The 15,764-nt window shown below is 44.4% G+C and overlaps 1 protein-coding gene across 6 annotated transcripts; it reads right to left on the reverse strand.

The window, feature by feature from the left end:
* Positions 1-536: 536 nt before the first annotated feature.
* Cdv3 (CDV3 homolog) lies at positions 537-15,722 on the reverse strand. Of its 6 annotated transcripts, none has more exons than XM_037207883.1 (6): positions 15,090-15,722; positions 14,046-14,122; positions 7,736-7,878; positions 3,793-3,946; positions 3,465-3,467; positions 537-2,762 (listed from the first exon to the last, which is right to left on the reverse strand). In XM_037207883.1, exons 1-6 carry the CDS (start codon positions 15,402-15,404, stop codon positions 2,612-2,614), a joined length of 843 nt encoding a protein of 280 aa, XP_037063778.1. In that variant the 5' UTR covers positions 15,405-15,722; the 3' UTR covers positions 537-2,611. The 6 variants fall into 6 exon arrangements, with proteins under 6 accessions (XP_037063778.1, XP_037063776.1, XP_037063779.1 ...); XM_037207881.1 differs by having other exon boundaries at positions 3,793-3,952; positions 15,090-15,717; XM_037207884.1 differs by lacking the exon at positions 15,090-15,722 and adding an exon at positions 14,501-14,632 and having other exon boundaries at positions 3,793-3,952.
* Positions 15,723-15,764: the final 42 nt, after the last annotated feature.

The following is a 15,764-nucleotide window of genomic DNA, read 5'->3' on the forward strand; positions in this document are numbered from 1 at the left end:
AATTCCCAGCAGATTCCTAGAGCTGGCAGGAGACCCTGCCTCCAGTCTGACAATGAGTTCAAGCCCTGGGATCCAATTGAGAGAATTGCCTTCTAAAAAGTTGACCTCCATATACATGCAAACACACAGAAATAATTTAAGATGAATATGACTGAGGAATATACCCAATGCTGATCTCAACTTCTGGCCCACACACTCCATCTTCTGCCCCCACTCAAAAGCGGGGGTGGGGGGGGCACGGCACACACTGGGACAACAGAAAACTTTCAGTTTATAGTATAAAAAGGTTTTAGATTCCCCCTTGACATAACAAAGTTAACAAATTCTACTGAAGCCTCCAGAGAATGGTTCACCATTTTTCCATAAGGAATGTTGCAGACTTGCAGCCATCCTCACCTACCTTTAAGCTTCTACAGAACTCAGCAAACAAGTGTACTCTTGTAGAGAACAGGGTCACCATCCCCAGAAGTGAACCTGACACTGTTCTCCATTCTCAGAGTTTAGGCTAAGGAGTATCAACAGAAAGTATCACATTCTACCATTCATAGATTTACTTTTTATTCAATGTTAATGTTACAGAGTTCTTACACTGCCGAACCATGCCTGAGAACCCAAAGAAAGAAATGGTGCAATGGACAGCCTCATCCACCCACACAGTGTATTAAAACTTGATTCATGTGCATTTTGATAATTTCACAATCTTAAAAATTTATAACAAGACTTGGAATTTACATCTGCTGCAGGTCTTCAGTGTTCCAGTACAGTATGCCATTAAACAAACCTCTTCACGTGTCTCCGTTCACTTCTCAAACCCTAACCCCAAACAGATTTGGGGGTGGGGGGGTTGGGGGTGTAAAGCATACTTTAAGCGAAGTATGTGGCTCAAGGTGAGAGATTACTTGTTAAGGTTTCTGGTGCCCAAATAAGTCTTCAGTTTGACCAAGACTCTCAAACTTCTAATCACCCAACGTGCTCCTGGCTAGCTCAGATCACGCCAACATTACTGCCCAGAATGGCATGCAGTCTGGTCAGGAAACACTGACCTACACCTCCTCCCGCTTCCTGCTCTGCTGCACTCATTCACTGAACTGCAAGACCTATTCTCAAGCTAGGAGGGCTTCCCTCATTATGTTTCACTCCTGTCTCAACTGCATTTGGCAAAGGGACTCATTCCAGACAAACACAGGCACTGCCATCATGCAGTCTCAGCTGCCAATACAGAGTATTTGTCTGACCATTTCTAGTGACATGGAAGTAGCTAACTGCCAGACTATTTCACTAGGTGGAAAGGAACACAGCAGTGACCTCGTTAAGGGCCAAGTACTACTGCAAAGTTCAACTGTAATTACTAAGAACAGAAGTGTTATATCACTGGCTCTTCCCCGCCTTTCCAAGTGAGCATCACAAACATACTCCCCCAAGGTGGACAAAAGCTGGCTGGAACAAGGAATGTATCTCCACAATTGCCAGTATCTTCAAATTTGAAGTACACACACAGATTTCTTATCAGACACCAAGCAAGATTCGTGAAACAACTTCAGGGTGTTGGTGAGGTTTTGCTCCTGTTGCTTTGAATTGTTAAGACAGTTCAGTGAACCCCTCCCTACCTGAGCAGACACCACTCCGTCCACAGCAGTTCAATTTAGACCTGATTAGAGGAGGCTTGAGCAGCACCCGGAGTGGAGCCTCTGGCATCCACTGCCCTTTCTATCAATGGCGATCTGGTTCCACCTAGGGATTGGCAAATTCACAGGGCATTTCACAATTCCAATGCCTCATTCAGGCTATTTCATCACACAATATGCTGTTAAAAGAACTTACTCCAAGTCAAAGCAAGGCCTTAATGTGGAACAGAACAAGCACTATCTGAAAAAAAGGTATTCAAAGAAACAAGACTATCCCCCACCCGTTCCCCATTTGGTGGATCCAAGTTTGGTTGAATTGAATCTGTAGTCACTTCATCCTACAACTAAAAACTTAAATGATAAATCAAAGCCCCACACAGATGATCCACACACATCAGTTCAGACAGCGGCTTGTTCTGGGCAGTCTGATATAGCCACAGCCTACAGAGTATTCCTCAGGGTGGGGCACAGACAGGCGAATTAAGGTCACTTGACTCTTCATTTTCTACAGCAGATCAGAACCCAGACGGCTGACTTCTGAAGGCTTGCTGACAGGAATCCAGTAGAGTTGGTTTCAAGGTTCACACCGACGCTAATAGCTGTAACCTTATGCAGAAGTTGTGATCCACATGAAATCCACATATAAGTGCAGCAAATCTGAGGTAGTCAACCTTGCGAAGGCTCAGTATCTGAACATAAAGATGTTTGAAATGACCACTGGCTGCAGGTTTGGTTTTATATGCAGAGCAACTATGGAAACACTGCTGAATCTAATTCACAAATATTTAAGACAATGAAAACACCCTAAATCCAATACACATCAAGATCAGTTGTGACTCTTGAGCTTCCATAGTGCAACAGGGACAGTCACTGGAATCGAGGTCTTTCAGTCAGTCACTGTAAATCCAGAAATCAGACGCTGAATGGCTGTTCTTGGTGGTTAGCTGTGGTCTAGTTATCTCGGAAGGCTTAGCAAAGACCATTGCTTAACTGTACTGTGTGTGGCTGTACTTCTGATGTTCAAGCACAGCATACTGGTTGTCTAGCTGAAGTTTAAGGGCCTGGTTTTTTGAAACCTCCTCCCTACCTCTATTTTTGTGTCTTACTACTTCAAAGCTCTTCTCCATTTCTTTATCCCTAAGGGAAAAGAAATGTAATCAGTAAATATTTCTTCTTCACTGGGGAATTTTGAAAGTATTCTTCCTTGAATTAAAAAAAAAAAAAAAAGACCCCTAAGAATAATCCTGGACAGGAAGGGAATACAAAATCCTTTATCAAACCATTTTAAGGCTTCAATTGAACAGAAAACATGTAATACTGTACTGAAGCTCTGAGGTCCCATCTTCTGAACAGAGTATTTTGGGACCAACTTGAAGACAACCAGAAAGAAGCTGTATAATGACATTCCTCCTAAGACTCACTTCTAAGTTTTAGCAGTTAGTAGATAATACATCTTTATGCATAAGGGTAACAATTTTCTCATTCAAGTAATGTTCTCATCATTCAACGATTTCTCCTCCCTTTTGCTTTGGGGGAGTGGTCTGATTAGATCAGGTAAAGAAAGATGTGTGTGGCACGTCACTGCCCTCTCAGAGTCTCCCACACATCTGAGGACAGAGGAGAGAAGCAAGTCCAATTGGAGGTCTAAATTCAAGCCAGCTGTGCTCTCAATGAGGCGAAAAGGCTGGGATTTACTTTAAAGCCACCCAAAAATGTTTCCATCTGATGCCATTTACATTTCTTCCCATTTTATTTACTTTTGAAAATTCATGTCCCTAAATAAGATGTAGATGTGCCATATGTGGTCATTTAACTTCAGGTAGCATTCATTTTAAGTACCTGCTGAAATAAGATTATTTTTAGTATTAGATCTGTAAATGCCAACATCTTGCATCTACTTCCATTTATTGGGAATGCAATGACAAATGCTTTTACATTTCTAGTTTCCATATTTAAAAGGAACATAAGCCAGTAATAAAGTACTTATAAGAACTAACTAAATGCAGCTGTGACAGAAACAAAACAGCCTGTCTTTAGCAGCTGTTTTCTTGCCCTTTCCAAGAAGGACCCCCCACCCCCACCCTCTTCTTTCCCTCCTAGGCACCCAAGTCCCACCTGGTTCCCAGCTGACTGACAGAGAACCTGACTCATAACTCCACATACTTACTTCCGGCTCTCTACGTGCTTGGCAGTGGACTGCAGGGATGGGAACTGTGTGTCACTGTATATTTCTGGTGGTCCTTGTGGCGTTTTCCTTGTTGTGGTTAGCCTGGCCCCAGGAGGCCTATATACACCACTAGGCATTGCTGGCTCCGGGGTTTCTGTAACTAACAGATACACCATTCATTCAAATGTTTGACCTTCTAGTAACATCTTCCAGCACTCCTGACCATTTAACAATTCTGAGAAAAGCAAACCCTGATTTAGAAGAAATTTGGACTAGACAACAAAACAAACTTCTCTGAGAAAACATCTCAAAGTAGAAAGCTGCTCATCTCTAAGGCAGTAATAAGTGCTCTAACCTCTCTGGGAATAATTTCAACATGTCATGTAAGTCCAGTCTGAGTGTTATAGGCTTGAGGGAGGGAATCACCTGGCTCGGGAGGTGAGACAAGTCCTCAAGGGGTTACCTTTTGGAATACAATCCTGCGGCCGCTGGTTTTTCTATCAGTAAATGCGACATTCACTTTCTTTACTTGGTAAGTGGTATGAATAAGTTATCTTATATAAATAATTTATTTAATAAAATGTACATGTAGTATTTTAAATTCTAAAGATGATAAAAAAAATAGGCAATCCTTATCTTTATTTCATTTTCTAAGATCACTGGATGTTCAGTTTTTCTATTAGGTTAGAAAACGGGGAAAAGCCCCCAAATAGCTTAGAATCTTCTACTAAGACTTAATTGAAGGGGTCACAATCTTCCAGGTTTTTCCTATATTCTCCAACTGATCCTCGATATAGTTTCAAGTAGTGTTACCTTTCATTTTTCAGAAACTTTCAGAAGTTTGATAGCCTACACCATGAAAACACAATAAGCATCCCCATAATCATCTACTAACTGAAATACAATGTTTCCTACAGGCTTAGATTATAGCAGAGGGAAAGCTTACGTGCTTATTTGATGAGTATCTATCTAAACTGCACTTGGGACACCAACACTCAACAAAAATCGCTGCGAGTGGTGGAATATGCTCGAAACATTGGGACTTGGGAAGTTGAGAGAGGAGGATCCTGAGTTCAAATACAGCCTGAACAACTCAGACCTATCTTAAAAGAAACCGAAACAAACCCCAAATATCTATGACCCTTATATTGCAGTCATTAGCCACATGTAGCTTTAAAAGAAATATATTACTTGTGTCTGTGGGTGGTGTGACTTGTGGAAAAATACCAAAGCATTAAGTGTGGAGGTCAGAATTAGTTCTCTTCAACAGTGGATTCTGGCCATTTAACTCTGGCTGAGCTATCTCCGGATTACTGCAAATCTCTATTTACTCATTCTTTCATTTTTGAAAGTTTCCACTTTGTAGCCCTGGCTGCCTCAACTCAAAGACTCCTTCTGTCTCTGTGTTCCGGGTGCTGGGATAACAACACATGTAGTTATTTTAGATGAGTGAAATGAAATCTAGATTTCAGTTCCTCAGTCACATTAGCCACCTGCTAATACTCAACAACTACATGTGCCTAGTGGCCGCTATACCACACTCTTCCATCACCTCCCAAAAGTCTACTGGGCAGTTCGTTCTAGAGAAGACAAAAAAAAAAAAAAAGTGTGTGTGTGTGTGTGTGTGTAGAGATGCCCAGAGTGGACAGTAAAGAGTTGGATGCCTTGAGCTAGTCATAGGTGTTTGTGAGTCCCCTGATAGGAGTACTGAGATACAGTTCTGGTCCTCCAGGAAAGCAGGAGGTTAGTACACTTAACTACTGAGCCACCTCTCCAGCCCCGAAGCAGCTGCATTTTTTAAAAAGGCTTATGGAGGGTTTCAGTGATTAAGCAGACTTGAAAAGAACTGGAGGCCAGCGAGATGGCTTGGCAGGTAAAGACATTCTCTGTACAAACTTGGCCTCAAGGATCACAAACACGACACAAATAATAAAAGTCAGGGAAAAAAAAAGCAAACACATAAAATTAAATGTCAGCAAACAAGCTGACTCTGGCCCAACAACGGAACACGGCTACACCCATCACTGTTACAGCCATATTAGCTCCCATGCCACAGCAGCACAACAGAGACCACCACAAGGTCCTCTCATCCACATTATTTACCATCTTGGCCTTTCACAGAAAATGCTTCAGGCACCTGACACATAGCAGCCCCGAAGCATAAGAACAAAGAGTCTCCAGACGATGTGTGTCTGGTGCGTTCCAGGAGTAGCCTGAAAGATTATCTCAAGTTCAAGAGAGAAAAACCAAGCAGCACTACATGGTAATTCATTCACACCAGTCACTTCAGCACTCAAGAGGCTGGGAGATGGTTCGGTCATAAAGTGCTTGCCATCTAAGCATTGAGAACTGAAATTCACCAGAACTCATGAAAAGAAAATAAGACAGCAGCAGCATGTGCCTATCCCAAGTGCAGTTTAGATACTCAGTAAATAAGCATGTAAGCGTTCCTTCTGGTATAATCTACGCCTGTAGAAAGTAACAGGCATGGCAGCAGCATGTGCCTGTAACTAACACAGGCTTGGGTGGGAGGGTAGGTGTTGACAGAAAGAAGATCCCAGGAGAGTGTTGGCCGCTACTCTAGCCATTCAGTGAGCTCTAGACTCCGTGACAACTTGTCCCAAACATAAGATGTAGATGACAGAGGAAGAGACATAAAGTCAGCCTCTGGGCCTCAATAGCCACACCCACATAAAGACATAACACACAACACCCATGCATATACAATCTGAGGCTAGCCTGGGCTGCATAGTGAGAACCTGTCTCAAAAAGCAAGAGTGACTGGTGGGTCTTGGAGGGGTGGGGATGAATATTACACCAAAACATACTGTATGATATTCTCAAAGAATAAAAACAATTTTTAAAAAAAGGTTTTGTTTTGTTTTTTTTCCGAGACAGGGTTTCTCTCTGTAGCTTTGGCACCTTTCCTGGAACTCAGTCTGTAGCCCAGGCTGGCCTTGAACTCAGATCCGCCTGCCTCTGCCTCCCGAGTGCTGGGATTAAAGGTGTGCGCCACCACCTGCCCAGCTTAATATTTTCAATTAGAAAAGTTGCCAGGAAAGCTTATACCTGTGTAATCCCAATTTTAAACTGCAGGGGGTGGTGGTGGCATGAGGTCATCGCTGCTACACCAAAGAATTGAGGCCAGCATGAGCTACAAAAAATGGTGTTTCAAAATAAACAAAACCCTAAGATTTCTTTCTTACCTGGAAATGCAATGCAGCTCAGTGGTACATTTAGCATGTGCAAGGCCCTTAGTTCAATTTCTAGCACACCAAAAATAATCAAAAAACTTTGGGCTGCAGAGATGGCTCAGTGGATATAGCATTTGTTGAGCAAGTGTAAGGACCAGAGAGCACACCCATGTAAAAGCTAAATAGGCAGGGCAGTCATCTGTAATCCCTCACTATAGGCAGAAACAGGATTACAAAAAGCAAGCTGGCTAGCTAGGCTAACTGCAATTGGGTTTGAGTTCCTGCTTTTTTGAGACCCTACCCTCAACAAATTAACTGGACAATGTTAATGACAAGCTTCCACCCACCCACCAACACCTGTACAAATATGCAAACACACATGCACAACACACACAACATGTATATCGCTAAGACTTTTTTAATTTCAAAGAACTTTTACTCCCTTCATAAAGTCCTGCTGAGAATCCAGGCTTCAAGACCTAAGAGTAGCACCAAGGATGTAATTTAGTGATAGCATGCTTGCTAGCAGGTGAACTACCTGGCTTCATTCCCTAGCACCAAAAACAAAACTTTGACAGCCTACCAGACGAAATTATGCCACTCAATTTTTACATTCCTTCCATTTAGGTCTTTAACAGATACGTTCAGATTCCCCCTCTCCCAGAAATGATAAGGTTCCCACCCCCACCCACAACAGGCACATATACCATATTAAATTAGCCCTTTTAGAAAGGAAAACAGAGGATTACCTATTACTGGAGCAGGAGGCGCTTGTACCGGAGCTGTTTTATTCCAGGGACCTGAAGATTTTTCTACTCCACTACCACCTCCACCTTCTTCCCAGTTATCTCCTGGATCTTCTCTCTTTTCATTATCATCATCTTCCTTTTCACTGTTAGAAAAACAAACAAGTACATTTAACTTCCTAAGTCCTGGGAGTAGATGAATGTACCACCATAGGAAGCATCTACAAAAGGACTTTTTTTTTTTTTTTTTTTTTGAAATATGGTCATACTACACAGCCCTGACTGCATGGAACCAGATGTAGACAAGGCAAGGCTAACCTAGATCTCAGAGAGATGCCTTTTTCTGCCTCGATCTGCTGGGACTAAAGGTGTGTACCACCATGCCCAGCTAAACTTTTTAGGGGTAATGGGAGTGTGCAGCCGTTTAGTCAAAGCACAGTTTTGAGAAGCAGTTCTCTCCACCATGTGGGTTCTGCACCTGCAAACCCAGGTCATCAGCTTTAATAGCAAGCACTTTTTACCCAAAGGGTCATCTTGCTGGGCCCCCAAAACGATATTTCTATAAAAGCAAAATGTGTCCTAGCTGTTGAAGACAAATTTCTTCTGGCTTATCGGGCTTAAGTGTTCTTTCTATCTGGGGGTTTGTTTGCTTGTTTGTGGTGAGTGGGTCTAACTTGAATTCTCTTGTATGCTACAAAGTATGCTAAACTAAGCCATACTTTGAATCCAAGACAAATTTTTTGACCTCCTTTTTAACTTGACTTTATGAGGCAGGGTCTCAGATAGTCCAGGCTAGCCTTGAACTCAGTACATACCCAAGGATGGCCCTGGCTGATCTCCCAAGTGCTAAAAATAAAGGTGTAAATCACCACACTCATCTTTATTACGATCCTTAAAGACACTACCCCCACTAGTTAGAAGTAACCACAGTATTTAAAGACCTACGATGCCCACTGACAGGAACAATCTCATCTTCAATCTACATTTAAGATCGTCTCTCAGGGGCTAGGGACATAGCTTAGTATCAAGTGCATTGTCCTGGCCAAGATCCCCAATACTGAAAAGAAAAAAAATAGCACAGATGTAATCACCTATTTGGGGACTTAAGTGTGGTGACCTCAGCACACAAGAGACAGGAGAATGGTGACTTCAGCGGTGCCTTCTCCAAAAATAAAAGGTTACAGGAGTAGATGGCACTTGCCACCAAGCCTAAGGGCCTGAGTGTGGTGATATTTTATTTGTGCTCTAATAAATAGAGCTTGCCTGGGGATCTAAGGACAAAGCCAGCCACTATATTAAACATGGAGGTCAGGCAGTGGTAGCATTTGGGAGGCAGATTTGAGTTCAAGGCCACACTGGGAACAGAGCCAGGTGTGGTGGCACACACCTTTAATCCCAGCACTAGTTAACCGTAGAGGTCTAGAGGTCTGGACAGATAGGAAGTGACGTAGCTGGGCAGAGAGAGGAAGTAAGAGGGCAGGGCACAGACAGGTACAGAAGGTGTGAGTATACAGGAAGTAGCTCTCTCTTGGGCTGAGAATTTCCTAGTGTGGCTGGCTTGATCTGTTCCTCTGATCTTTCAGCTTTCACCCCAATATCTGGCTCCAGGTTTTTTATTAAGACTGTTTAGCAATTTGTCTTACCCCGGAGTTTAATCCCCAAGAAGGTGGAAGAAGAGAATCAACTCCTGACAGCTGTCTTCTGACATGCATGCCACAGCATGCTCACACAATAATATTTTTAAAAACAAAGGAAAAAAAGGTGAAGGATATGGTCAATCCAAACTTTAGTTTTCCTTTTTTCCCCCCCTCGAGACAGGGTTTCTCTGCGTAGCTTTGGAGCCTGTCCTGGAACTCACTTTGTAGACCAGGCTGGCCTTGAACTCACAGAGATCTACCTGGCTCTGCCTCCCAAGTGCTGGGATTAAAGGCGTGCGCCACCACCATCAGGCCTAGTTTTCTCTTTTAGCATATAACCTATTCAGCCATCTAAAATGATGCTGGGCTTACACTAACAAATTATATTCATGCCATTTAACCATCAACTGAAGCATAAATAGAAAAACATCTACAGCAATTCCTTAAAATGTAATTTCAATGAATACTTTTGCGCGCCAAAACACAGGAATTGATGGAAATCCAGTTTCTGCCATCTCTGTCATTGTCTGGTCAGGCTTTGAAGATGGCACTAGCCTGCTTTTAGATAAAATAAAGATGACACACCCATTATAAAGAGCAAATGAGCTAGTATATATAGTACCTAGAAGACCATCGGACACATAAACATTGCTAGATGCTTTATTTCTAATGGCTCTTAAAAAGTTGACAAGATATCATGATACAATTTTCTAACAGCACATTAATTGTGGTATAAAGTTTACAATTTACCCAGGCCAACTGTGGTGTCCAAACTTCAGAATTTCTTCAAAAGGGTTTTTTGTTTGTTTTAAAAGTTTGTGACTAAATCTAAATAGTTAACACTATGGTAATTGCTTCAGGGGTGAAATAGGTACACATCTAGAAACAACTGACTAGCAACGTCCCAACAACTTAATCTATCCAGAGGGGAAGATCCCCACACAGACTTCATGGCACTTACATCTGTATATACTAAAGCAGTAGCTTTCAGTTATTCATTCACATTCTATTTATTCACCAAAGCACTAAATCACAATTGCTCAGTTGATTTTTTGATAAGAGCATTTGCTGTAAAAGTAAAAAGACCAGCTGGGCGGTGGTGGCGCACACCTTTAATCCCAGCGCTCAGGAGGGAGAGCCAGGGGGATCTCTGCGAGTTCGAGGCCAGCCTGGTATACAGAGCGAGATCCAGGACAGGCACCAAAACTACAGAGAAACCCTGTCTTGAAAAAAACAAAACAAAACAAAACAAAAGTAAAAAGAGCAGAGTTCAAGTCCCTGGCACTCATCTGAAAGCTGGACATGGCCACTGTGACCCCAGCACTTGAGGCAGACAGTGGATCCTAGGGGCTTACTGGCTAGAAAAGTGGTGAGACTCAGATCCACTGAGAGACCGTATCTCAGAGAGCAAGGTGGAGAGAAAGATGGACTCCTCTGGCCCTCAAATTCCAGTTTATGTACGGGAGTGAACATTCAGGCATACACTGCCAAACTCCAATTTGGCTTAATAGTAGCATCAAGTCATCTGTTTTTGTTTTTTTTTTCCTAAAGATTTATTTATTTATTATGTATACAGAAGAGGGTGCCAGATCTCATTACAGATGGTTGTGAGCCACCATGTGGTTGCTGGGAATTGAACTCAGGACCTCTGGAAGAGCAGTCAGTGCTCTTAACCTCTGAGCCATCTCTCCAGCCCTCATATCTGTTTTTAAGACAACATCTCTCCCAGTGTAGCTAAGGTTGGTCTCTGATCCTCTCATGATCCTCCTGCCTCAACTTCAAACTCTGGGATTATACATCATATTCAGCCAGGATACTATTTTTCTCACCCCATCCCAAGACTTTTAATAACTAAAATAATCACCAATTTTAAAAACACACCTAGACTGTAAACTCTTAGTAAAGATCAGTGTAGGCTTCTAGAATGGCCACCGAAGGTCAATGACAAGCTGCTGCTAAGAACAATGAACAACACAGCAGAAAAGCTAGTCTACTTTAGAGCAAACAATACAGTGCCCACCTCAACAGCCCAGTGGACTGCCTCTACGTCTTAAACAGAGCGGCAAACGACAAGCACTTGGGAGGTAAAGGCAGGAGGGTAAGGAGTTTAAGATCAGTCTTGACTGTATATGGAGTTTACTAGCTTAGATATAAATCCTGCCCCCAAAAAAAGAACCCCCCCCAAAAAAAAACAGTTAATCAAAAGTTAGGGCTGAGGCTATGACTCAATGGGTGAGCACTTGCCTATGGTGCATGGAACCATGTGTCTGACTCCCAGCACTACCACCAAAGAAAGAGAGAAGGGGGAGGGGAGGCTTGCCAAAGTAAGCTGGGCCTGGTAGCACACCATACCTATAATCCTAGGACTCAGATGGTTGAAGCAGAGAATCAAACCAATTTAAGACCAGCCTGAGATACAAACGCAAATTCCTGACTCCAAAAAAGTTAAAACAGATACAGGCAAGGTGTTTATATTCTGTGGAAAAACAGTTTAAATAGTCTCCCTACCTTAACAAAATCAAATATTATACCAAATAAACTTGAAGCCTTTCCCCCACTTCAGAAAGTACTACTTTTGCCCATAAGTTCAACATGGCCAAAAATTACCACTCAAGTCTTCCAGAACAAGAGCAGCCCAAGAGCCTAATTTTACCACAGAACTGGACCACATCCAGTCTACCAACCACCCTAGATAGAAGGAATCTAAACTCCTTCCATATTTATAGATCAAGCCCCAGAACAAAGGAAACAGGAATATCTACTTTTTCTTCTAAATTCTGGGGTAGGGTCTCACTAAATTGCTCAAGGTAACCTTAAACTCACTCTAACTCAGGCAGGCCTCATTTTTCTTAATCTTCCTGCCTGAGCCTCCAGAGTAGCTGGGAATTAGGGTTTGGATCACCAGGCCCAATGGGGTATTTTCTAAAATATACTCTTCAGAGTCTATACTGATCTTGCAGAGGATCCAAATTCAGTTCCTAGAACTGAGACAGTTCACAACTACTTGGTACTCCAGCTTCAAGGGACTCAATGCCCTCTTCTGGCCCCCTCATGCATCTGCAGGCACGTGTACATACCCTAACTCACACACATAATTAAAATAAATCTTTAAAAGAAAAAGAGGAAAGCAAAGAGAAAACACAAAAGAAGCCACACCAAAAAGATACTAAGTTCCCTGACACCTAAAGGAAAGTTCACTTTGGTAAACTCAACACGATGGGAGAACACCTAGGAACATTAATGCCTGGGTAGTAAGACATTAATTGTACATTAAAATACTAGCTGGTCTTCCAACAGAAGTTACTTTAAGATCATAAATACTATGATCTAAATTTCAAAAGACAGTTTAGAGTTAAAAAATATTTCCTCAACTCAAATATTTCCCATATGGTCACCGGAATTCTCTACGAATTGGAAGCTTCTAATCAAAGGCTATTTAAGTTCATTTTGTTTGTGTAAAATAAGTCAAGGATTTTGAATCTTAAAACAACAGAACCCTATACTTACCTTTTAAAAATCTTTCAAAACACCTCACTTTATAGAAAAGACTTAGAACTACCACAGACTGAATCTAACAATGCAGGCTCTCAATTTAAAGTCTCAGTCAACCAATCGAACTTTGAAAGACACGAAGATACTTCAAAGCCAGAATCTGCAGCACGGGTCTGTAGGTTCCTGGTAGCTGAGGGGATGGGATAAGCTTTCAAAAGGTGATCCTGGGATACACAGTAAGTGCTTAGGATCTATTAATGGCATTCCTCTAGAATCCTAAAGGGATTGCTGTGCTGTGCTAAGACAGTGGTTATTCTTGGGGAAGAAGGCAGTGAAAGAAAGCAAGGCTACAGGAGAGCACACATGTTCAAGTTCTTCACTGGGAATACAAATCCCTGTCTAGAATTACCCTACACTTCAATAGCAAAAATTTATCAACTTGTTTACTGGTTTTAGAACAAGAAAAAAAAAAATTCTTTACAAAAAAAAAAAAAAAAAAGTAAGGGGCTTTTTCAGTGGTTAAGAGCTCAGACTGCTCTTCCAGAGGTCCTGAGTTCAATTCCCAGCACCCACATGAAGCTCAAAACTGTCTGTAACTCCAGTTCCAGGGGACCTGGCACCCACAGAAAAACACTTAAGAAAGAGAGAGAAGTAAAAGAGAAAAACTAAGTGTAAGCACAGCACTTAGTTTGGTGGTGTATTTAGGTGTAAAGGATCAAGAGTTCAAGGTCAGTGCTGGCTCAGTGCTCTTCCAGAGGACCAGGGCACAGATCCCAGCACCAAGCTAACAGCTGTAACTCCAATTCCCAAGGATGCTGCAGACCTACACACAGGTAAAACACTCATACGCTTAAAAAAATAGCTCAAGGTTATCCTTGGCTACACAGCAATTTCTCAGAGCAGTATGAGCTACAGGAGCAGCTATTGGGGGAAGGGGTGGCCACCAAATATTTAATACTGTTGAGTGTTAAAAATTAAAAATGACAAAATCCATTTTAGTCAACTCAAGTAAAGATCCAAACAGCTGCAAGTAGGGAAACTCTCGCAGGATTTGAGCTCCCAGCTAATTTAATGACACCAGGGGACTGCCTTTGCTCAAAACCAGGAGTTGGGCCTGAAGAAAACATGTCCAATACTTTTATCTCCAACAGGGCTATCTAATCCCACATGTAATCACACCCTACCTTATTTGCATTGCCTGAACTCTTAATCCGCTGTAATCAACCTCTTTTTGCTCAAATTCTTTCCACTCATCTTCATCCTGTGGAAGAAGTAACATCCGATTAATTGGAGTTCTTGGTTAACAGGTTTCAGACTAGGAAAAAAGGGATCAAGGGCCATCAGGATTCCTCAGCTGGTAAAGGAACATGCAAAACATCTGATTAACTAGAGATCTTGATAAACAGGTTTCATACTAGGAAAAAAAGAGATCAAGGGCCACCAGGATTCTTCAGCCGGTAAATTCACCTGCAGTCAGCCCTGACGACCTGAGTCTGATTCTCCAGGCCCACACGGAAGGAGAACTCCGAAAGTTGTCCTCCAACCACCCGAATTCGTAGACAGGAACGCGGGCAAACCCACAAAGAAAATGTGTTTTTTGTTTTTTTTTTTTTTAATTGCAGGAAGTAGTGACACAAACCTTTAATCCCAGTACTCGGGAGGCAGAGGCAGGAGGTTCTTTGTGAATTCGAGGCCAGCCAAGGTTACACAGCGAGATCCTCTCAAAAAAGAAAAGGGAATCTAGTGGCTGGATTGTAAAGTACAGCCTTGAGTCCTACCAAGATCCTGACACGTGCCTAGTTACCAAACGCCCTCTCTGCCGCCGCTTTTACTTAAAACTACAGGGAAAGAGCGGGGGTGGGGGGGAATTAAGCGAAATTCCACAACTCGATTCCTAGCTCCATGTGGCCGCGGCTGGGAGAACAAGCCACGCTTTCACCGGCTGCAGAGATGAGACTTAAAACACCTTAAAAAAACGCAATCCAGCCCCAACTAGGCTCAAGTGCGGCGGCGGCGGCGGCGATGAGCACGTCACTCGGGGGACCGCGGCCCGGCCCAACCCCCCGTGGCCCAGAGGGCGCGGCGCGCGGAGGACGGCGTGGACGGGGGCGACAGGGCGAGCCCCGGGGCCCCCCGAGCCCGCCCGACGTGCGAAGCCCGAGTCACGTGGCCTCCCGGGCCGGCGGGGGCGGGCACATGCGGTCGGCCGCCGGCCTCCCAACCCTCACCTTCGTTACGGCCTTGCCGGCGGAGCCCGTGCTCCCGCCGTCGCCCGACCTCGAGGTCCCGCCGTCGCCCGACCTGCCACCGGAGCCCGAGCCCCCGCCGTCGCCCGATCTGCCACCGGAGCCCGAGCTCCCGCCGTCGCCCGATCTGCCACCGGAGCCCGAGCTCCCGCCGTCGCCCGGCCTGGCGCCCGGCGCCAAGCTGCTCCCGCCCGCGCCGATCGCCGCGTTGGCCGCCCGACTGCTCCGCTCCTTCTTCTTCTTCTTGTCCCTCTTGGCGAAGAAGTTGTCCAGGCTCCGCTCCTCGGTCTCGGCCATGGCCGCGGTCCGGATGGGTGGGGCCGGCGGCGGACGCGGCGCTCGCGGTTCGGAGCTCTGGGTCAAGGCCGGCTGTGCGCTCAGGCTGCCGGGTGCGGCGTCGCCTCAGCCCCGCGGGGTCGCCGAGGGGCGGGCGGCAGGGCAGCCGGCTCCCCCCGCGCTCCGGGGGACGGTGGTATGCTCCTCGCCGGGGCCGCGAGCGCCGAGCAGGGTCGCGCCCGCCCCGCTGCCGGAGGGACGAGGAAGGCGCGCACCGGCGAGCGCTCGGCTAACGACGGCGCGTGCGGGAGGAAGACGCGCGGGCCTGAGGAGGGGAGAGGGGACGGGGAGGGGAGGGAGGGGAGGAGGGAGGGCGGGCCA

The sequence above is a fragment of the Peromyscus leucopus genome, chromosome 7, assembly GCF_004664715.2.
Source record: "Peromyscus leucopus breed LL Stock chromosome 7, UCI_PerLeu_2.1, whole genome shotgun sequence".
Taxonomy (NCBI): domain Eukaryota; kingdom Metazoa; phylum Chordata; class Mammalia; order Rodentia; family Cricetidae; genus Peromyscus; species Peromyscus leucopus.